The 18,245-nt window shown below is 44.2% G+C and overlaps 5 protein-coding genes across 6 annotated transcripts; 3 read left to right on the top strand and 2 right to left on the bottom strand.

Moving 5' to 3' along the window:
* The first annotated feature begins 270 nt into the window (after positions 1 to 270).
* LOC133837867 (saccharopine dehydrogenase-like oxidoreductase) lies at positions 271 to 1,977 on the top strand. The gene is made up of 2 exons (XM_062268770.1): positions 271 to 431; positions 578 to 1,977. The coding sequence occupies exon 2, from the start codon at positions 610 to 612 to the stop codon at positions 1,900 to 1,902; it is 1,293 nt and encodes a 430-aa protein (XP_062124754.1). The 5' UTR covers positions 271 to 431; positions 578 to 609; the 3' UTR covers positions 1,903 to 1,977.
* A 467-nt stretch (positions 1,978 to 2,444) lies between these two features.
* On the top strand, positions 2,445 to 6,537 carry LOC133837870 (palmitoyltransferase ZDHHC6). Its single transcript, XM_062268774.1, has 5 exons — positions 2,445 to 2,603; positions 3,557 to 3,741; positions 5,126 to 5,207; positions 5,267 to 5,784; positions 5,897 to 6,537. The coding sequence occupies exons 1-5, from the start codon at positions 2,447 to 2,449 to the stop codon at positions 6,350 to 6,352; spliced, it is 1,398 nt and encodes a 465-aa protein (XP_062124758.1). The 5' UTR covers positions 2,445 to 2,446; the 3' UTR covers positions 6,353 to 6,537.
* A 117-nt stretch (positions 6,538 to 6,654) lies between these two features.
* On the bottom strand, positions 6,655 to 8,464 carry LOC133837869 (xaa-Pro dipeptidase). Its single transcript, XM_062268773.1, has one exon. It carries the CDS (start codon positions 8,277 to 8,279, stop codon positions 6,819 to 6,821), a length of 1,461 nt encoding a protein of 486 aa, XP_062124757.1. The 5' UTR covers positions 8,280 to 8,464; the 3' UTR covers positions 6,655 to 6,818.
* Positions 8,465 to 8,875: 411 nt separating this feature from the next.
* LOC133838817 (uncharacterized) lies at positions 8,876 to 16,520 on the top strand. 2 transcript variants are annotated; one of them, XM_062270044.1, is made up of 12 exons: positions 8,876 to 9,403; positions 9,467 to 9,901; positions 9,962 to 11,796; positions 11,862 to 12,346; positions 12,405 to 12,579; positions 12,654 to 13,154; positions 13,212 to 13,352; positions 13,419 to 15,266; positions 15,326 to 15,470; positions 15,530 to 15,723; positions 15,794 to 15,974; positions 16,031 to 16,520. In XM_062270044.1, exons 1-12 carry the CDS (start codon positions 9,274 to 9,276, stop codon positions 16,183 to 16,185), a joined length of 6,225 nt encoding a protein of 2,074 aa, XP_062126028.1. In that variant the 5' UTR covers positions 8,876 to 9,273; the 3' UTR covers positions 16,186 to 16,520. The 2 variants fall into 2 exon arrangements, with proteins under 2 accessions (XP_062126028.1, XP_062126030.1); XM_062270046.1 differs by having other exon boundaries at positions 16,034 to 16,520.
* Positions 16,519 to 17,833, bottom strand: LOC133838820 (uncharacterized). Its single transcript, XM_062270049.1, has one exon. The coding sequence runs from the start codon at positions 17,736 to 17,738 to the stop codon at positions 16,683 to 16,685; it is 1,056 nt and encodes a 351-aa protein (XP_062126033.1). The 5' UTR covers positions 17,739 to 17,833; the 3' UTR covers positions 16,519 to 16,682.
* Between the last annotated feature and the right edge of the window lie 412 nt (positions 17,834 to 18,245).

Below are 18,245 nucleotides of genomic sequence, written 5' to 3' on the forward strand. Positions count from 1 at the left end.
TGCTGCCCTGGTTATTTATCGGTTTGCCAGCTATTAAAAAAAACTTATCGATAAAAGCTGTATGCACTTAAACCTGCATTTTAATAAATTGTTTGGAATTTATTACTAGTTTGCATAATTAATTGATTGTCTTATATTGAAAAGCATTTAATTTTGAACATCAAAAGTTCATTTTTATATTTTGATAGCACAACAATTCGATAAATTTCTATGGTATTATTTAGGAAATTATCACAAGCAAAATATTATTTATTTTGGAGCTCAATTTGCGGTCACGCTATTATCATTCGAATTCGGTTTCACACTCTACTGCAACAGCGCCATATGAGGAGAGCGGCTTTCGTCCAAGCCTACGTTCGAAACATATAATATAAATACACCTGTGCGCCAACTGCTACAATTAGTGCACTTAAATCAATAGATTGATCAACGTAAGTGCAATTCAGTTACTGTCATCACCGCTCCCTACACACAAAATACACTACTAATCGCTGTAGTTCAAAGTTCGATTAGTCTAGCAAAATCATTCTACGATACAATCAATATTGATAACGACAAACGATTCATAAATTTTTAGGCAAATCACGTACTGACCTTGAGTACTTTGCAATGGCAACTGAACGTCTCGATGTCATAATTTTTGGTGCCACCGGATTCACCGGCAAATACACCGTCTACGAAGCGGTTTCTGTGTTGAAGGATCTGCGATGGGGTATCGCTGGACGGAATCGCGAGAAACTGCAGACCGTGCTGAAGGAGATGGGCGCCAAGGCAAAGAAAGACTTGTCACAGATCCCCATCATCATAGCCGATGTCAACGACGATGCTTCCCTGCTTGAGATGGCCAAGGCCTGTCGCATTGTGGTCAACACTACAGGTCCATATCGTTTCTATGGTGAAAATGTGGTGCGCGCCTGCATTGAAGCTGGCACACATCATGTGGACGTCAGTGGAGAGCCGCAGTACATGGAAACCATGCAGTTGAAGTACAACGAACGTGCCAAGGAGCGTGGCGTCTACATTGTGAGCGCTTGTGGCTTTGATTCCATACCCGCCGACATGGGTGTTGTGTTTGTGGAGAAGAACTTCGATGGAGTTGTCAATTCCGTGGAAACGTTTCTGACTACTGGCGCCAAGGATGTGAGCCCAGATACCAAGTCAGCGGGTATTAACACCGGCACCTGGGAGAGCGCTGTCTATGGCTTGGCGCATTCGAATGAGTTGCGTGACATTCGCCAAAAATTGTATTCAGAGAAATTGCCCAAATTCTTCCCCATCTTGAAGCCGCGTCCACTGATGTTCAAGTCATCGGAAGTGAACAAAGTTTGCCTGCCATTCCCGGGCTCCGATCGTTCGGTGGTCATGCGTTCACAACGCTTCCTCTATGAGCACGACAAGAAGCGACCGGTGCAAATGCATGCCTACGTTGGTTTCTCCTCTTGGACGGCTGCAATCGTGGTAGCCATATTTGCTACCTTCTTTAGTTTGATGACAAAATTCAAGCTTGGTCGCACCTTGCTGCTAAAATATCCCAGCCTTCTATCGGGCGGCTTTGTCTCAACCACTGGACCAAGTGAGGCGCGCATGGAGAAATCATTCTTTAAGATGACCATGAAGGCTAAGGGCTGGCCCAGTTCACAACGTCTGGCCGAGGGATCCGATCAGTACACTGAGCCACCAACCAAAACGTTGATGGTTCGCGTGTCTGGTCCCAATCCTGGCTATGGTTCCACCTGTGTGGCTCTGCTTTCCACGGCTGTGACTATTCTGCGTGAGAGTAACAAAATGCCCAGCACTGGAGGCGTTTTGCCACCTGGCGCTGCCTTCTCCAAAACTAGTTTGATCAGTGAGCTGGAGAAGCATGAGCATGGCATGAAGTTTGAGATTTTGGCCAACAAATAAAAAAAAAGCGAAACTACGTAACATGTCCTATAAACATTTGTACATTAGTCTAACACAGTAATTAAACACATTGAACTAACTAATAAAAATTACTAATTAAAATGTGGTACATTAAGCAAATTACTTCACCATTGACCCGAAAGTAATTGTTATGCGGCCGTCAGAGACACTTGGGAGCAATGTGCAATTAATTCGCAAAGTTGTTTTTGCAGCTGATTAAGGCAAAATGAAAGAAAACTGTAACAATAAAATTTGTATTTCCGTTACTAACATACTGTGTGTCTGAGAGTTAACATTAACATAACAGCGACAGGACAAGCAACAGGTCTTTCAAGATAGTAAAAGCGTAACTTTAATTCATGACTTTAATAATAGTTGTTACTAACCAAAACTTTTATTTTTTGTCGAATTTAACAATAATTTTATTTATAATCATTTATTATTTACGCAAATTTAAATAAATAAATATTTAGGAATCACTTTCCGATAGTATCGATAATTTGCATACAGTTCGCGTAGCATTGCAACTATCTGGCAACGCTATATGGTCGCTGTTTTTGTTTACCTGTGCGCCAGCAAAGTGTCGGTCGTCTTTATTACCGTTCTGACCGTCCACACAGTTAAATTCTATTTAAAAATAATGTGTGCCGCGCTATCAAGCTTTCGGCGCTTTCTTCACTGGGGCCCCATCACCGCACTAAGTAAGTGTTAAGCTAACGTTGAATGATTAAGAGTGTAGTACATCGACGCCCCTATTGTTGAAGTCATCATCGTCATCGATTCCGCCTTTTTTACCTATTAAAAATGAATTGGCAAATTTGCCAATAAGCAGCAGTTGGAACAAACGGTTGCTGACAGTTTGCAATTTAACAAGTCCAGAGTGAATGAACTAGGCTATGTGCACAAAAGAGAGAACCCACAAATGGTCAATAACAAGTGACCCTAAGTGACGCTAAGCAGCAGCAACAACAACACTCGATACTATCACATTCCTTCTCCCTTACTCAGGTCGCGTTTGTGTGTGTGTGTTTATTTTGTCTGCAGCGTTGTTAATATCGCGTTTCATATTTCGAGACGTCGCTGGCGCCGCTTCAACAAAAATGCCACCCCCGCAGGGAAAGGAGTACAAGAGGAAGGGAAGGCAAAGGAGTGGCCGCCGATTTAATTCGCGTAAAATGCTGCGCTAATTGCGTTTTAGTTGTTTCTCCACCTTTCTGTATTAATATCCGGCTTTATATAGAGGGAAAATAGCGTGCAATTTGACTATATTCGCAGACCATCAACCATAAGGCATCCGGTTCATGGTAAGGGCAACCTTGATATTGAACTGACGATGCGATATAAAGTAATTGTACATAACTTAATTACCACGCTACTTTCTGGTCAGCTTGTTGCTCTCCATGAATGAGACTGGAACACTCGTTGAAACGTTATTACCACCCTTGTTGCCTGCTGAAGTTAACGCTTAATCAAGACGCTGGCTGGACATAATAAAATAAATATAATGCGTTTAATTTCATAGGCACGCAATTCTAACAACAATTTTTTGTGGTCATTGGAGCGACGTAATGTGCTCATAAATAACTATTACAATACCCTAATTTCACTTTAACCCATTTTAATTGTTTATTGTTTATCTTGTTGTCCATTTTAGGCATCATTAAGTGCATCACGCTGACGACACTCTACATGAACTCGATGTGGTGGCCACCAAATGAATCGTTTGCCGCCTTCGCCCATCAGGCTTTGTTCCTGCTACTCTCCACTTTGGCCACATACAATTACATCATGGCCACGGTGACAGGTCCCGGCCTGCTACCCAAACAATGGCAGCCCAAGGTAAAGCATAGTCGCACCCCAAAAACAAAAACAAAACAAACTGGAACCAACCAACTCCAGCTCCCCCTTTTGGCTAACAACAATAAAACATTTTGTCGTGCATGGCAAATGTTTGTCAATGTTAAGGCGTGCCACATGCATGTTACTAAACCTATACTATATTTTAGTATAGAACGTTTACGGTCTGGAAAAATGTAGAACTTTAAAGAGAGAAAAGTATGCAAAGGAATTCTTTAATAGCTAGCAATGGTTCTTTTTTTGTCAGTAATTAAGAGTTTTAAATTGTGAAAACAAACTTAATAACTGTCAATTAATTATGCAAATCTTGCTTTATATTTAAAAGTATAGATATAGACCTGTTTTGCTTGACTTGCTTTGACTTTTGCCATTAAATCAGACTATACAAAAATATTCAACTGAGCCTTCAGAAAGCTCAGAAAATAATTTATTTAATGGATTAAAGTACTTCCTGAATAACAAATTAGAAAGCGATCCCTGAAAAGAGAATTGATTTGTGATCTATAACTGACAAAGATGTTCCTTAACATTTATTTAGAACAGGGATAGAAATAAAACTATTCCCTTAACTTATCATAAGTTGGTTCAACAAAGTGAAAAGTAATTCCTTAATAGCTCTAATAATAGTTTGTGCTAATTCACTCTCTAAGAAGTTGACTTTGAAAATTATGCCTTAAATAACTACCTCTGTAATTCCTTACCCAAACAGTTGATTTTGGTCAACAAGTTAATGATTGATTTGACGCTTTTTGTTTGTTGACTTGTCCACGCCTCGCAAGTCATTTGTGCCACTCGGGCTCGGAAATTATAGTTTAGCTCGACATTGTTTGACAGCTGTTCACATTGTTTGAGACAGACTTTGAGTTAGACCAAACTTCCAAGTCAGCGCAGTTGAAACAAATGGGTCAACAGGCCTTGTTGATGACGTTGCGTGTTCAATCCTTTATCGCAGTCGCAGCGAATAATGCAACTATTAAACGCTGCAATTTGCGGAAAGGAAAAAAACCCCTGTGCGATAAGGATAAGAACGATAAAATGGCTGGGCAGTCAAGACAAATACCTGGGGGGCAGCACAATTTGGACACTAATAATTTTCAGTCGTTGTAATTTACGAGTCTACCCCGCGTTTTGGGGGCTGGAGTTGGACTGCGACACGCGAACGTGAGCGCAGCCGTAATGCAATTACCCGAATTTGCATAAATGTTTTGTAGCCACGTCGCCAGACGTCGTCTGACCTGAAGGTGTTCCTTTAATGGGCTGCATGTCGTTAGCTTGGCATAAATCATATAGAAGAATAACTAATTTTTTATTTTTAATATATGTCACGCATTTTTATATATATGGCCTTTTAATTTCAATTTGGCAGGACCCCAAGGACACGGAGTTCCTGCAGTTCTGCAAAGAGTGTGAGGGCTATAAAGCTCCTCGATCCCATCACTGCCGCAAATGTAAGTTTCACTTGGCTTTTCTTTTCATATATCCTCATGTAATACTCATTATTTCGCAGGCAATCGCTGTGTGAAGAAGATGGATCATCATTGCCCCTGGATCAATCATTGCGTTGGCTGGGCCAATCATGCCTACTTCACATACTTTCTGCTCTTCTCCATTTTGGGCAGTATTCAGGGATCTGTGGTGCTCACTTGTTCCTTCTATCGCGGCATTTACCGCTACTATTATTTGACTCATGGCCTGGCGCACTTGGCCAGCGTTCAGTTCACAGTGGGCAGTATTATAATGTGCATACTGGGCATGGGTCTGGCCATTGGTGTCGTGATTGGCCTCAGCATGCTGTTGTACATTCAACTCAAGACGATTGTCAGCAATCAGACGGGTATTGAAATTTGGATTGTGGAGAAGGCGCTCTATCGTCGCTACAGATCGCAAACGGAGGAGCCGTATGTGTATCCCTATGATTTGGGCTGGCGAAGCAATCTGCGTCAGGTGTTCAATGACGAGTGTCAAACTCGCGGCGACGGCATCGAATGGCCCGTCGTAGAAGGTTGCAATCAGTACTCACTAACTGTAAGTAATAAACTAATTAGTTTCTTCTTTGAAATACACGCTATGCTTTAAACTTATCGAAAAAATTCAGAGTCAGTACAAAGCATTGTTAAATCTATCATTTGTTTTGCAGTGCGAGCAGCTGGCCCAGAAGGAGGAGAAGCGAGCGCGTACACGCACCTACAAGTGCATAGCGAATGTCTCTGGTCGCTGGCTGCCCATATTTTCACAAGGCTGGCGCGTGTGCGTCAGTGCTCCTTGCACCGATGAGCCACGCATTCGTCTGCAACCGGGCGACATCATCAGGGTGACACGCTTCCGTCGTCACTGGCTGTTTGGAGAGCGTGAAGTAAACGATACGCTGCAGAAGCGCAAGTCGCCAAGGAAAGGTCCTATTCGCGGTTGGTTTCCTCGGCGCTGTGTTGTAGGACTCAGCGAAGTGCCTGATTCGGCGGACAGCAGCGAAGATAGTCCAAAAGGCAAAGCTGCTCCAGTTGCTCTTGCGGCGACAGCTGGCAATAGTAATGGCAATGGACACAGCCATCTGAAGCAGCAGCAACGCAATGGACACAGCAAGAAGTATATGTAAGCTCGACTGCAAGCAGAAGCAAGCAAGCCATGGCAAATTCCAAATGCGTCCAAACTGCAGATCGGCTTGTAAATAGTGTTAGAAAAAAGTCTCTGAAGTGGCGCGACTATAACGCCATCTCAACATCTCGTTTACATTGTTAGCTGAAAGCCAGTCAATAAAAGTTGATAAACTCGAAGAACAAAGATGTTGTTAATTGACAAGGTTCTCAACTACTTGTAATGAATTATTAATATGTTTATCATGAGCTTTTAATATATCTGCAACTGGCATAAGAACATTGCAATAGAGTCCGTTATAAATTCGATAACATTTATATTCGTATAGTGTAAAATTTGAAATAAGATATATTGTATATTTTTATAATGTCCGCCCCCCGTGCAGTTGCAATTTGATTCCAAATGCTACGTTGGCTATATGTGTATATGGTAAATCAATAGAATACATGTAGTGTAAATAGTTCAGTTTACTTTGCTGCCATTGCTGCCTCGATTTCCTCCACTGTGCGCGGCACAATGGCAAAGTTCTCGGTGCCCGTCTTCGTAATCAGCACATCATCTTCAATGCGCACTCCGCCAAAGTTACGGAATCGCTCAAACATTTCCACATTCAGGAATTTACGTAACTCGGGATTAGCCAGCGCATTGTTCATCAGTCTGGCAATGAAATAGCAGCCCGGCTCAATGGTCACATACATGCCCGCCCTCAGAATGCGTGCGAAGCGCAACTTGCTCAGCCACTCCTCACTGGGACGTACTGGCTCCGCTGGCAGATAACCTCCCACATCGTGCACATCGAGACCCAGCAAATGGCCCAAACCATGTGGCTGAAAGACGCCAGAGAGGCCCGCCTCGAGCATTTCATCCACATCGCCGTTCACCATGCCACCCGCCTTCAGACGCTCGAGCAGGACACGACCCGCCAGCCGATGCATGTCCACCCAGGAGACACCATCGCGGGCGGTATTCATCACAGCATTGCGTGCATCCAACACAGCATTATAGATGAATTTCTGGTCCTCCGTGAACTTGCCATTGGCCGGGAAAGTGCAAGTGATATCGGCAGCATAGCCACAATAATTGGCACCCATATCGAAAAGGCACAATTCGCCATCCTGAATGGGACGATTGTTCGGTGCACCGGCGTGCCCGTAATGCAGGATTGCCGAATTGGTGCCGCTACCACAGATGCAGGTATAGGAGGCGTGGCGACAACCGCCCACAGCGTAGGCATGATGCAAGAAGACCGATTCACCTTCGTACTCCATGCGACCGGGGCGAATGAACTCCATGACCTTAATGTGAGCATCAGATGATACTTTGGCCACATAGCGCAGCACTTCGATTTCCTCCGCGGACTTGATAACGCGACACTCTGATATGATTGGATAGAGAGCGTCACAGTTGACCACATACTTCTCCTTGCCCGCAAACTCTGGCGGTTGCATGGTCAGACCGCTATCGCTGTTTGTGCCACTGAGTGTCAATATTAACTTGGGTGCGGTTCTTTCCAGATACGCTTCGAGTTCATCCTCAAAATACACTTCATCTACCTCGTACATTACTTTGAAATCATCTGTAGTGAGCAGTTGTCCCATCCAAGTTTCGTAGAGCTCTGGCAAACGAGGAACAAAGAGCACAGATCTTGAAGTGCTGGACTTCACATCAATGTTCAGAATACCCCAGCAACCTGGCTCCTTGACGCCAAACAGGTATTGGAAGTACGACTCCTGGCGAAACACATAGTCCACGTCAGTGTTGTACAAACTCTTGTCCTTGCCACCCTCCAGCAGTAATTGCAGTGAGCCAGCTTCAAACTTGAGGCTCTCTTGCAGATTGCTGAGCACAGCCTTGGTGACTTTGTCTCGGTTGTTTTTGAACAAAGTCATCGGCACTGCGTGACATGATCCCATTTGATAGGTGGCCATTTTTGTTTATCCCACGTTACGCTCACTGTAAATGTTGGTCAGCAACTGGTTGCAATGGTCTTTGCTCGCGATTAGCCCAACCACGATATCTATAGCAGCCACACTTGAGTGCTATAATAAATAATTGTTATTTATTTCTTATCAGCAGCAGCAGTTGTTTTCGCCAGGCCTTTGTTTTTTATTATGGTCTCGATTACTTTGTCATGACCGCAAGTATCGCCAAAGCGATAGCTATCGATAATTATTGTGAATAACGATGATCCGCATTACGTTTATACGTGATGCTATTGGAATAACGAAATGCAAAATAAAAGAATCTCATAAAAAATTAATTAATACATATAGTTTCCTAGTCATTATTTAAGATGATGCTTCTTATTGATTAATTTGTTTGTATATTTATCTTTAAAAATGCTTATTACTAAAAGATTTAATCGTTTAAGAAACATTATTTGTAAATAATAAAGTTGTTTATTATAAATTAATACAATAAAATGTAAGAGTAATAAAATTTAATTTAAATTAAAATTTGTGAATGCAAAGAGGCTCATGCTGCTATGCGATAGTTGGCGCTACGATTTATCAAATCTCTAGCGCGAAACAGTTGGTCACACTGCAGTCTTCGTCGATGTAAATTTTTTTTGCGAATTCTATTTTCATATAATTTAAGAATAAAGTGTTTTATAGTGCGAGAAAAAAATCTATTTCGCGTTGTTGCTACAAACCAGGCGAACCGACAGCAGCATAACTTTATTTTTAGGCATTTGAAGCTCAATTTCTTTACGGAAATATTCCTCTTCGGCTACAACAACAGCTACAGCTACAGCTGCGTGACAATTTCCCGATGTCGGCGTCACAACGCGGCTGCCGCATTAGCAAACAAACAAGCAACTAAGTCTCCGCTACCCGCTTCTCTCCTAATGAGGCAAGTTTGATCAACGGATCTGGGACGATCTGGTCTCAATGCCCTGATGCCATCATCAGTATCATCATCATGTCCAGTTCGGTGTTTAGTGAGGCCCCCAGTACACGGCCAAATGGCGCCGATGGCGATTCCAACCTTGTCGTGGTCTATAGCAAAAATGGCATTTCATTTGATGAGCGTGCTATTGAAAATATCATGGGTAAATCCTAAATAAATCTTCAATAGCCTGAACGTGTCTTACGCAAAGTGTTTTTTTTTTTAGAGGAAAAATCAATTGCCAGCATTAGCGTTGTGCGTTTAACATCGCCTACGCCCAGCATGATGGAACAGGAGGAAACGGAGCGTCTGGAGGAACTGGAGCGTTTCCTTGAGGCCAATTCGGATCGCGATGATTCCGATGCGGAGCTGCGGGACACGGAGAATGAGAGTCAAAGTGGCGGTGAAGAGCTCATCAGCGAAAAGGATCATGTTACCGGCGATGATAATGAAAACAATAGTGGCGCCGAAAATAATGATGACTCTACAGAAGCAGAGGAAGCCGAGGCACCAAAGGTGAAGAAGCGTCCTGGTCGCAAGCCTAAGCCGAAAAAGCAAAAGAAACGTCGCAAACCAAAGGAACGACCGCAAATTGTTGGCCTTAGTGTTGAGCAGTTTTATGCGGAAGGTTCTGCAGACATGGTAGTGAAGAATGCGCTGAGTAAGTAATGCATTTCAATAGTTAAATGCTTTAACTTAAATATATTAATCGCTATTCCAGAATTGGCTGGCTTGTCACTATTCAAACGAACACCGGAAACGGATGCACTTATGGAGATTATCAAAAACGATCACAACTATACGCCCTTCACTTCGCCCGAACAAATGAAGGCTAAGAAGGCCGCTGAGAAAGTGGCGATGGAAAGGCAAACAGTACAAGGACGTAAATTCATTGTGCAGACACAGCCCAACATTAAAGTGTTGAGTGCCAAGAAGCGTATCCAGGTACTGCCGTTTAACCAAGTGACAAAGCCGCAAGCAACGCAACTAGCGCTAAGGCAACTGCAACCGGTGGCCAGGCCACAGTTGGCGAGACCTGTGCAAGTGTCGCTGCCAATTGCAAAACCGCAGCAAATCATTGTGGCGGGACCACGACCGGTTCGCAGTAATGTCAAAGTGATTAGCATCGCCACCGAAGATCTCATTGAGGATGATGACGATGCCAACAACAGCTCGGCCACCGCGGACGAAGAGAATGGCGACACCGAAGAGCTAAGTGAGCCAAGCGATGATTCGCGTGAAACGGACAACGATCGCGACAGTGACATTGATTTTAAGATGAACAACAGCCGCAACAGTAACGCGAACAAACGCAAACGGATCAAGAAGCTCTCCAAGCGACCCAATACACAGCAGCCCCCGCGAAATCAAACGGTGCATGTGGTCAGGGTGCCACCAGGAACAACAGCCACAGCACCAGCTCAGTTTCCCAGTTTCAAGCGACGCAAGGAGCCGCAGACGGAGAGCCACTTGGGTGTGCCTGCTATTGGACAAATTGTGCAGCTCAATACGAAGGCGGCGCCCACATCCGTAATTGCCTTAGGCAGCATACCAAGCACATCGTTCCTGAAAGTACGTCCCACTCACAAGTCCCTGCCCATCAAAGCCAAAGTGCAAGCAATCGAAGCTACACGCTTGACTGCGTCACCAGTTGCCACCAAGTTGAGACGACCGCCAATGTCAAAGGTGGCAGCGGGATTTGCAACGCCACCGCAAGATGTCAAAGAGATTATAATCAGTAAGAATCTATCCAGTCCGAAGGGTGTGTTCACCAATCTAAACAGTCTGCTCGGTGACAGCAACAATTCCACGCAACTAACAGTTTCGTCAGATGCGCCAAAACAACGTCTACTAGCTACACCTATTATTACGCCTAAGACGAGCCTAAACATGACGTTAGCATCATCATCATCATCCTCCGTCGCTGCGCCTTCTAAGGGCTTTATGCCCATTGGCGTGGAGACGGCATCCACACACAAATTACCCGCACAGATTGTCATCGAGACGCATCAGAGCTCTTCAGAGCTGGCGGCCGAAAACGATAAGCAACTGGATCTCATCAATTCGATAGTGCAGGATGAGTTGCGGAAGGTATCGTTGGTGGAACAGCCACCAGCAAGTGCTGACGAGACCATACCCAATTTGGTCAAAATGCTGGAGAGCAGTGCGGCTGGACTCGATCCGGTTGGCGAGGCAAATGCTGTTCCTATTGTTGACGTTGTCAACGTAGCAAGCATACCAAACCAATCACATAATAGTAACAATTTCAATGCAAACATAGCAACCGTTCCAACTGCTGTCAGTGGCAATGTTAACGATGTGGAAAACATTGATATTGGCAGTGCTCGTTTGTTGGATACACCAGATGAGGATGAGATTACAGCCGATTTTCTGCAACACGTCGTTGGGCTTATCGAAGAGGACAAACAATTTGAGGCCGAAGTTGTAAAACAAGTGTTGGCAAGCACAGAATCGGGCGGTCTAGATGCCATTGCCAATGCTGTGGTAGCGCCTCCTATATTTGAGACTGCCAGTCAATTGACAACCATAGCTCAGGTAAGAGAACAAACTCTCAATTATTAAAACCATACAAAAAATAATTCTCACAATTCTCATTGCAGCCGAACGAATATCAGCCTGCCATTATTGTGTCGAATTCATTGAGCAATTTACCAATAGCGTGTAGCACTCCATCGCGTAGCAGCAGTAGCACAACAGCAACAACGATGTCAACATTATTGCAAAGCCCTGAGGTAAAGGTGGTGCGTGGCAATGGTCGCGTCATTTACCTGCCACCGATTGAGGCGCCTACAACTCGAGCAAAGCGTCGTGCTCAGAATCCGGCCGCATCGACAACGACATCATCAGATATTAGCAATATTTCGCACTGTGAACCAATGCTGGATAGCAGTCAATTGGCCAACAGCAGCCTAGACAGTGATAGCTTTATGTCGCAAGCATCACGCGGCGTGCACAAAAAGCAATTGTCCAAGGAGTCTAGCGGCGGCAGCGTAAAGCGACCCAAACGATCGAATAAACTGAACACCAGTCAAACCAACGATGCGGATGCCTCAGAATCTCAAGAGGACGACGATGATCCCAATAAGTAAGATGTCCAAACGTGTTGCATTAATGTATGCTGAAGTTGTGTGCTCTTTTTTCAGGCTATGGTGCATTTGTCGTCAACCCCACAATAATCGTTTCATGATTTGTTGCGATTTGTGCGAAGATTGGTATCACGGCACTTGTGTCAACGTCACAAAGGCCATGGGTCTGGAAATGGAGCAGAACGGCGTTGACTGGAAGTGTCCGAAGTGCGTCAAGCGACAGGAAGAGAAGGTAACCACGACAAGAGTCTACAAATATTTATTCACATGCTTATATAACCATCAATCAAACTGTACTCCATTTAGAGTCAACCACGCATTACGGACATGTTGTTACCTAAGCACAGCGGTGACCTGACGGAAAGTGCAGCGTTACCCAAGCAACCAAACGAAACCAAACCAACAACAGAAGCAAAGGACTTTGCAGTACCCCATATCACAGGCACACCAATACTGATGGCGAAACAAGCTAAAGCTCCACAAATCATAAAACCACAACCCAAAGTGTTGCACCAACAACAGTTGCACTTCATCAAGCTTGGCAGTGGTGGTAGCAATGCTTCAACATCCTCAGATCAAGGTTGTGTTTTCTGTAAGCGTCCGGCACGTCCCAATTCGGTTTATTGCAGTGATGAATGCATTCGCAAATACGCACAGGCCGCAATACAGACGCAACAATCAGACCCTGTGCTGCCAATGTCGCCACAGCTACAACAACCAAATCCTCTTGATGTCAAGAAGAGCAAAAAGAAGGATTTGTTTGAGGATGCACTTCGGCAAGCTGATACAGTATCAAAGGTGGAGCGGGTAAGTTAACAACAAATGTATTTCTACTTGTTTTATTAAAGTGATGTCAAATTGCAGATCAATGTGTTTGAGCGTCGCAGCGGACGAGCCATCACAGGACATATGGCGCCTAGTGCACAGCATCTGAAGAAGTGGCTGCAGGACAATCCCACCTTTGAGGTAATGCAGCCCGGCAGTTTGCAACCCACGGAAATAGAGGTAGGATTAAGATGCACTAACAATAAATTATTTCATTTGAATAACGTAACTATGAATTTTCAACAGCGACGACAAGATAAACGCACCTTGGAACAGTCCTCCACAGAGTCGACGCCCACCAAAAGTACGCCTGCAACCTCAGCTCAAAAACCAGTCGAGTCTCAAAATAAGTCTGTACAGCTGCTTTCAACACCGCAGAGCTCTGCCAAAAAGCAAAAGCCCACAACCTCAAAACTACGCTCTTCAGAGAAGAGCAACTCGGAAAAATCGGTTGGTAAGTCGCACGCTGAACCCGTACGTTTGAATGTGCGTCAAACATTCAAGATGCTAATGCTTGATCGCATTAAGTATGAACAAGCAAACGCGTTACCAACCGACAAATCCGAGTGGTTAACATTAGCGGAGGTGGACAACTTTGTGAAGAACATGGAGTCTGAATTGTATCACACATTTGGACGGGATGCGGGTGCCAAATACAAGTCAAAGTATCGAACGTTGTCGTTCAACATCAGGGATCGCAAGAATAAAACGCTCTTCGAGAAGATATGTGCCAAGCAGCTGGAACCCAAGCAGTTAGTGCGCATGACAGCCGCCGAACTGGCCAGCCAAGAGTTGGCCAAATGGCGCGAGGAGGAGAATCGTCATCAGTTGGAAATCATTAAGAAGTCTGAACTCGATTTGCTGTCACGGGCACAAAACTATTTGGTAAAAACGCATAAGGGCGAAGAAGTTATCAATACGCCGGTGGATGTTACGCTACCCGATGAAGAACTGGCAGAGCAGAACGCCGATAAAGAAATACAGATCGATAGCTCCGACAGCAAGAGATCTTCTCATTCTACTGACCCATCATTAATTGCCACAGACACATCCAGCAAAGAACTTGAACTGGAGCGTTCGGTGAGCAAAGAGAAGAACGCTAAGTCGAAAGAAAAGGAACGCTCTGCTGATAAAGATAGGGAACGTGACAAGCGTCACAAGAACCACAAGAATCATCATCATCATAGCACATCCAAACGAAGCCGGAGTCGGTCGAGCAGTCGCAGTCGCAGCATGGAAAAGCGGAGCCATAAACGGCATCATCACGACTCCGATGCAGACAAAGAAAAAGAGGCGTCTTCATCACGTGACAAGCAAGCCAATAAGGTGCGTGCTGAAAAGGAGAAAGTGGTGCCTGCCAATAAGCCAGCTGAAAAGAAGGCGGAGCCACCTTTAGTGTTCAATTTGATTGATCAAATCCTGGAATCTGAGAAGACAGTCGAGCAAGCGGCCAATTTAAAAGTGCCCACAAAGCAGACACTAAAGACTGTGCCCGTTGCAACAAAGACCGCACCCAAATCCGACGAACGGCCCGTAAGTTTAGATAAATACGGCCGCTATCTGCACAGCTTATCCAGTCCACCTATTTGGTCCGGCAATGTGCATATGGTGGACGTCACCGCCTTTGATGTGGTCATACATCCGGTGCATGGCGATACAAGTCAGCTAGCCAAGTTGTTGCCAACGAATTTAGATGTTATTGGTCGTATAACGCGTGTGAACGTCTGGGATTATCTCAAGAAGATCAAGAAGAGTCCCACCAAGGAGATTGTCATTGTGAACTTATTTCCCGCCAGTGCCTCGAACACCATTAACTTCGACAGCTTCTACGAGTATCTCGACACTCGTCAACGTCTTGGTGTCTTGGGTGCCGATGCGGAGCAGATTCGTGATTTCTACATATTCCCATTGGGATCGCGGGACAAATTGCCAAGTGTGCTGCAGACCACGGAGACTGTGCCCTTCTACGAGGATACACGGCGTCCAAACACGCTGCTGGGCATAATTGTGCGCTGCTTGAGTAAGAAATTGGCAACCATGAGTCAAACACTGCCTCTTCCTTCATTGCCCACTGCCAGCAACAAGACTGCAAAGGTAAGACGAAGTGACAATAGGACTATAAGTAATCGCGTTACTAATTGAAAATATTGCAGGTGATAAACAAGACGCGCGCTAAAACAACATTCACGCCACCGAGCAGTCCAAAACGTAAACGTAGCACGCATTCGACGAGCTCCAAAGATGATGAGTTCGACATCGATGCGATCATCAAAGCGCCCATAGCCAAGTTGCACAAGAGTGAGTAACCTCCATAAATAAATAAGTATTGTCAATAATAAAATGTATGGTCTATGCAGCAAACATTTCAATAGATTCGACTAGCTCGGACGATCCGAATGCGCCTTATTCGCCCGGCGGCAGCTCTGACGATGACTTGGCAGCATCAAATCCAATCAATAAGGATGAGCTGGAGCGTAAAGTGAATGAGATTAATAAACAAATAGCCGCACAACGCAAGGAGATTGCCGGCCTGCTTAATGTTGAGTCACCTGTAAGTTATGCAATACAATAAATAATGAACCATTTTGACACTAGAAGAAATATTCATTCATTTTTTATAGGTTCTTACCCAGCCTTCGCCATTGTCTAATGCAATAGCCAACATATCGAGTATTCCCAATCTGAACAATATACTGGCAAGCCTAAAGAACAAAAGTGAAACCATTGCCAAGGCAAGTGCTGGCGATGACGAGGAATACAATCCAGAAGATGCCATCGCCTCAAACAGCTCCTACGGCATGGGTAAGTTAGTCAATTCTTCTGACCTTCGATTGGACTTAACTAATTGATTGTCTTAGCAGGTACAAGAATTGCGGAGAATGCAACCAGAACCAAGAGTCGCTTGGCGCAGCTAAGTGAAGCTGAGCTTCTTAGTATGGTGCCGGACAATTTGGTGGATGATCTGGCGCCAAGCACCCGACACAATGAGGAGCCCCCACCGCCCGGTGTTTAGGATAGCAATAAAATATGATTATAAATAGTTATTGATAGAGATTGTAGGATTTAGAGTGTGTACGTGACTAGCTTTCATCTACTTGTTATTTAGCTTTTGAATGGAATTCAATTAATCATCTTTCCCCAATTTTTCTTTGATTATCACGCCCCTGAATTGTAAGCCGTTTCATTTTGTACATTTGCATTCAACGAATTGAATACCATTTCTGTATTATATCCAGCAATCGGAACAATTGAAAATATGTCTCCGTAGTCGGATACACAGTCGTCGGTTAATAGTTTTATTAACAAATTATCATATTAACACAATTGCGGTTTCTTTGCCAAAACAAAAATAAGAATGAAGCATACCAACTAACCTTCTATAAGTACGTGTACATTTTTCTTAAATACAAATAAAACTTGCTAAGTAACATCTACTATATATAAGTATATATGTATATATGATATCGTTATTTTTTGAGTAATGCTGATGAAGATGGTGCTTGATTATGATTAGTTAACTTCGCATGGATCGTGCTGACTGTCGAAATGGGCACAGGATATCTTGGGTCCGTTATGCACACGTGGAATTGCAATGCGAAAGAGAATGCCCGCTGGCATGCAGACACAAATCTTGTACTGCACACTCCCGGTGCGTAGTCCCAGCTCCGAATTGGCAATTGGTATGCGAACCATATCCAGGAATATGCCTGTTCCGGCCTCGAGAATGGTGGAGCCTTGGGTTGAATTGATGGCCACATGATGCTCGACCTGTAGGTCTATTGTGGAGCCATCCAGGAATACGCCTTCAGAGCCCTTAACGGCAATATGGCCGTCACTATCCATGAGCAAAGGAACACCAATTGGACTAGCGATGCGACTAGTGCTCGCAACCTTTGCATGCAGCACTCCATCCATACCTGACGGCATGCTATACTGTGGACGGTGTGTGGTGAAAACCGTTGAACGATCAGCAGGATCTTTAATCTCAAAGAGATTCGCCTGTATAACCATGCCATCCTTATTAAGCACAACACGATCACGTTCGGTTATGCTGCCGCTGTTCGAATTGCGAAAGACTCGCAGATTAACGCCACTGTCTTCGCCGTCACTGCTGATCGACACAGGCACATCGGAAAAACCATGGATGCCCATGGAATTGGTTTGAATGCGATCCAGATCCGTTTCATCATAGAATTTAATTAAATCCAGCTCGGGAATCAGCTCCATACCCTGTACTCCTTTGCCTAGGCGTAACACACCCATAATAGTCAATGTTAGGATTAAATTGCCAATTGTAAGCAATAGCAACACCACCACAGCGGTCCAAAACGCGAAACTATTGCGTCCCTGGCGCACAGGATGCAAATGGGAGCAGCTGTCGTTGTCGTAGGAGCAGTTCATTTTCTCATCGAAATAATTCACCGTGTCCGTTTTTGAATCGATGCGTCCTAGGTCCATGTCAGCAGCGCCAATGGGTAAGGTGACAGACAAGGCTGTCTCAGAGTTCGCTTCGTCGGAGTAGGATGGCGATGGACCTCGGACAAAGGTATTTTCAAAGATATCCATTTTTTTTAGTTCAGCTGTTTTCTTTGCAGCTTGCCTCTAGCGAAATAGTGTTTCCTTAGTGTGTATGTTGTATCCCCCAGAGATACAAAAATAGTACATATTTAATATGTACATATTGTGTAGATATATAATTGTGTTTCAAAGACATGCGCACTAACACAAATTGAATTGGCGCCACAGCTTGAACGGCAGCTCCCTCTAGCGGTCATAGTTAGGTACCTGCCTCTATCAGTAAGACCATAAACGGCGCATAATATCCTTTGTGACATAAATATATTAAGACGTGCTTTACACGTGCTTTTTCAGTATTACTCCAGCTTAAAAGTGCTGCCACTCACTTATATTTGATTCACCCGCATTCATATGGAAAATATGCCGTTACTCGTTTTTTGATTATGCATTTCTGAAAATTCTGTTTTTGATGATTTGCAAACGTTGGACATTCTAATGGTTTGAATGGGGTTTTAAGTTTTTTTTTGTAAACAGTCCAAGTAACTAGCTGTTTGA

The sequence above is a fragment of the Drosophila sulfurigaster genome, chromosome 2R (assembly GCF_023558435.1).
Source record: "Drosophila sulfurigaster albostrigata strain 15112-1811.04 chromosome 2R, ASM2355843v2, whole genome shotgun sequence".
Lineage (NCBI taxonomy): Eukaryota > Metazoa > Arthropoda > Insecta > Diptera > Drosophilidae > Drosophila > Drosophila sulfurigaster.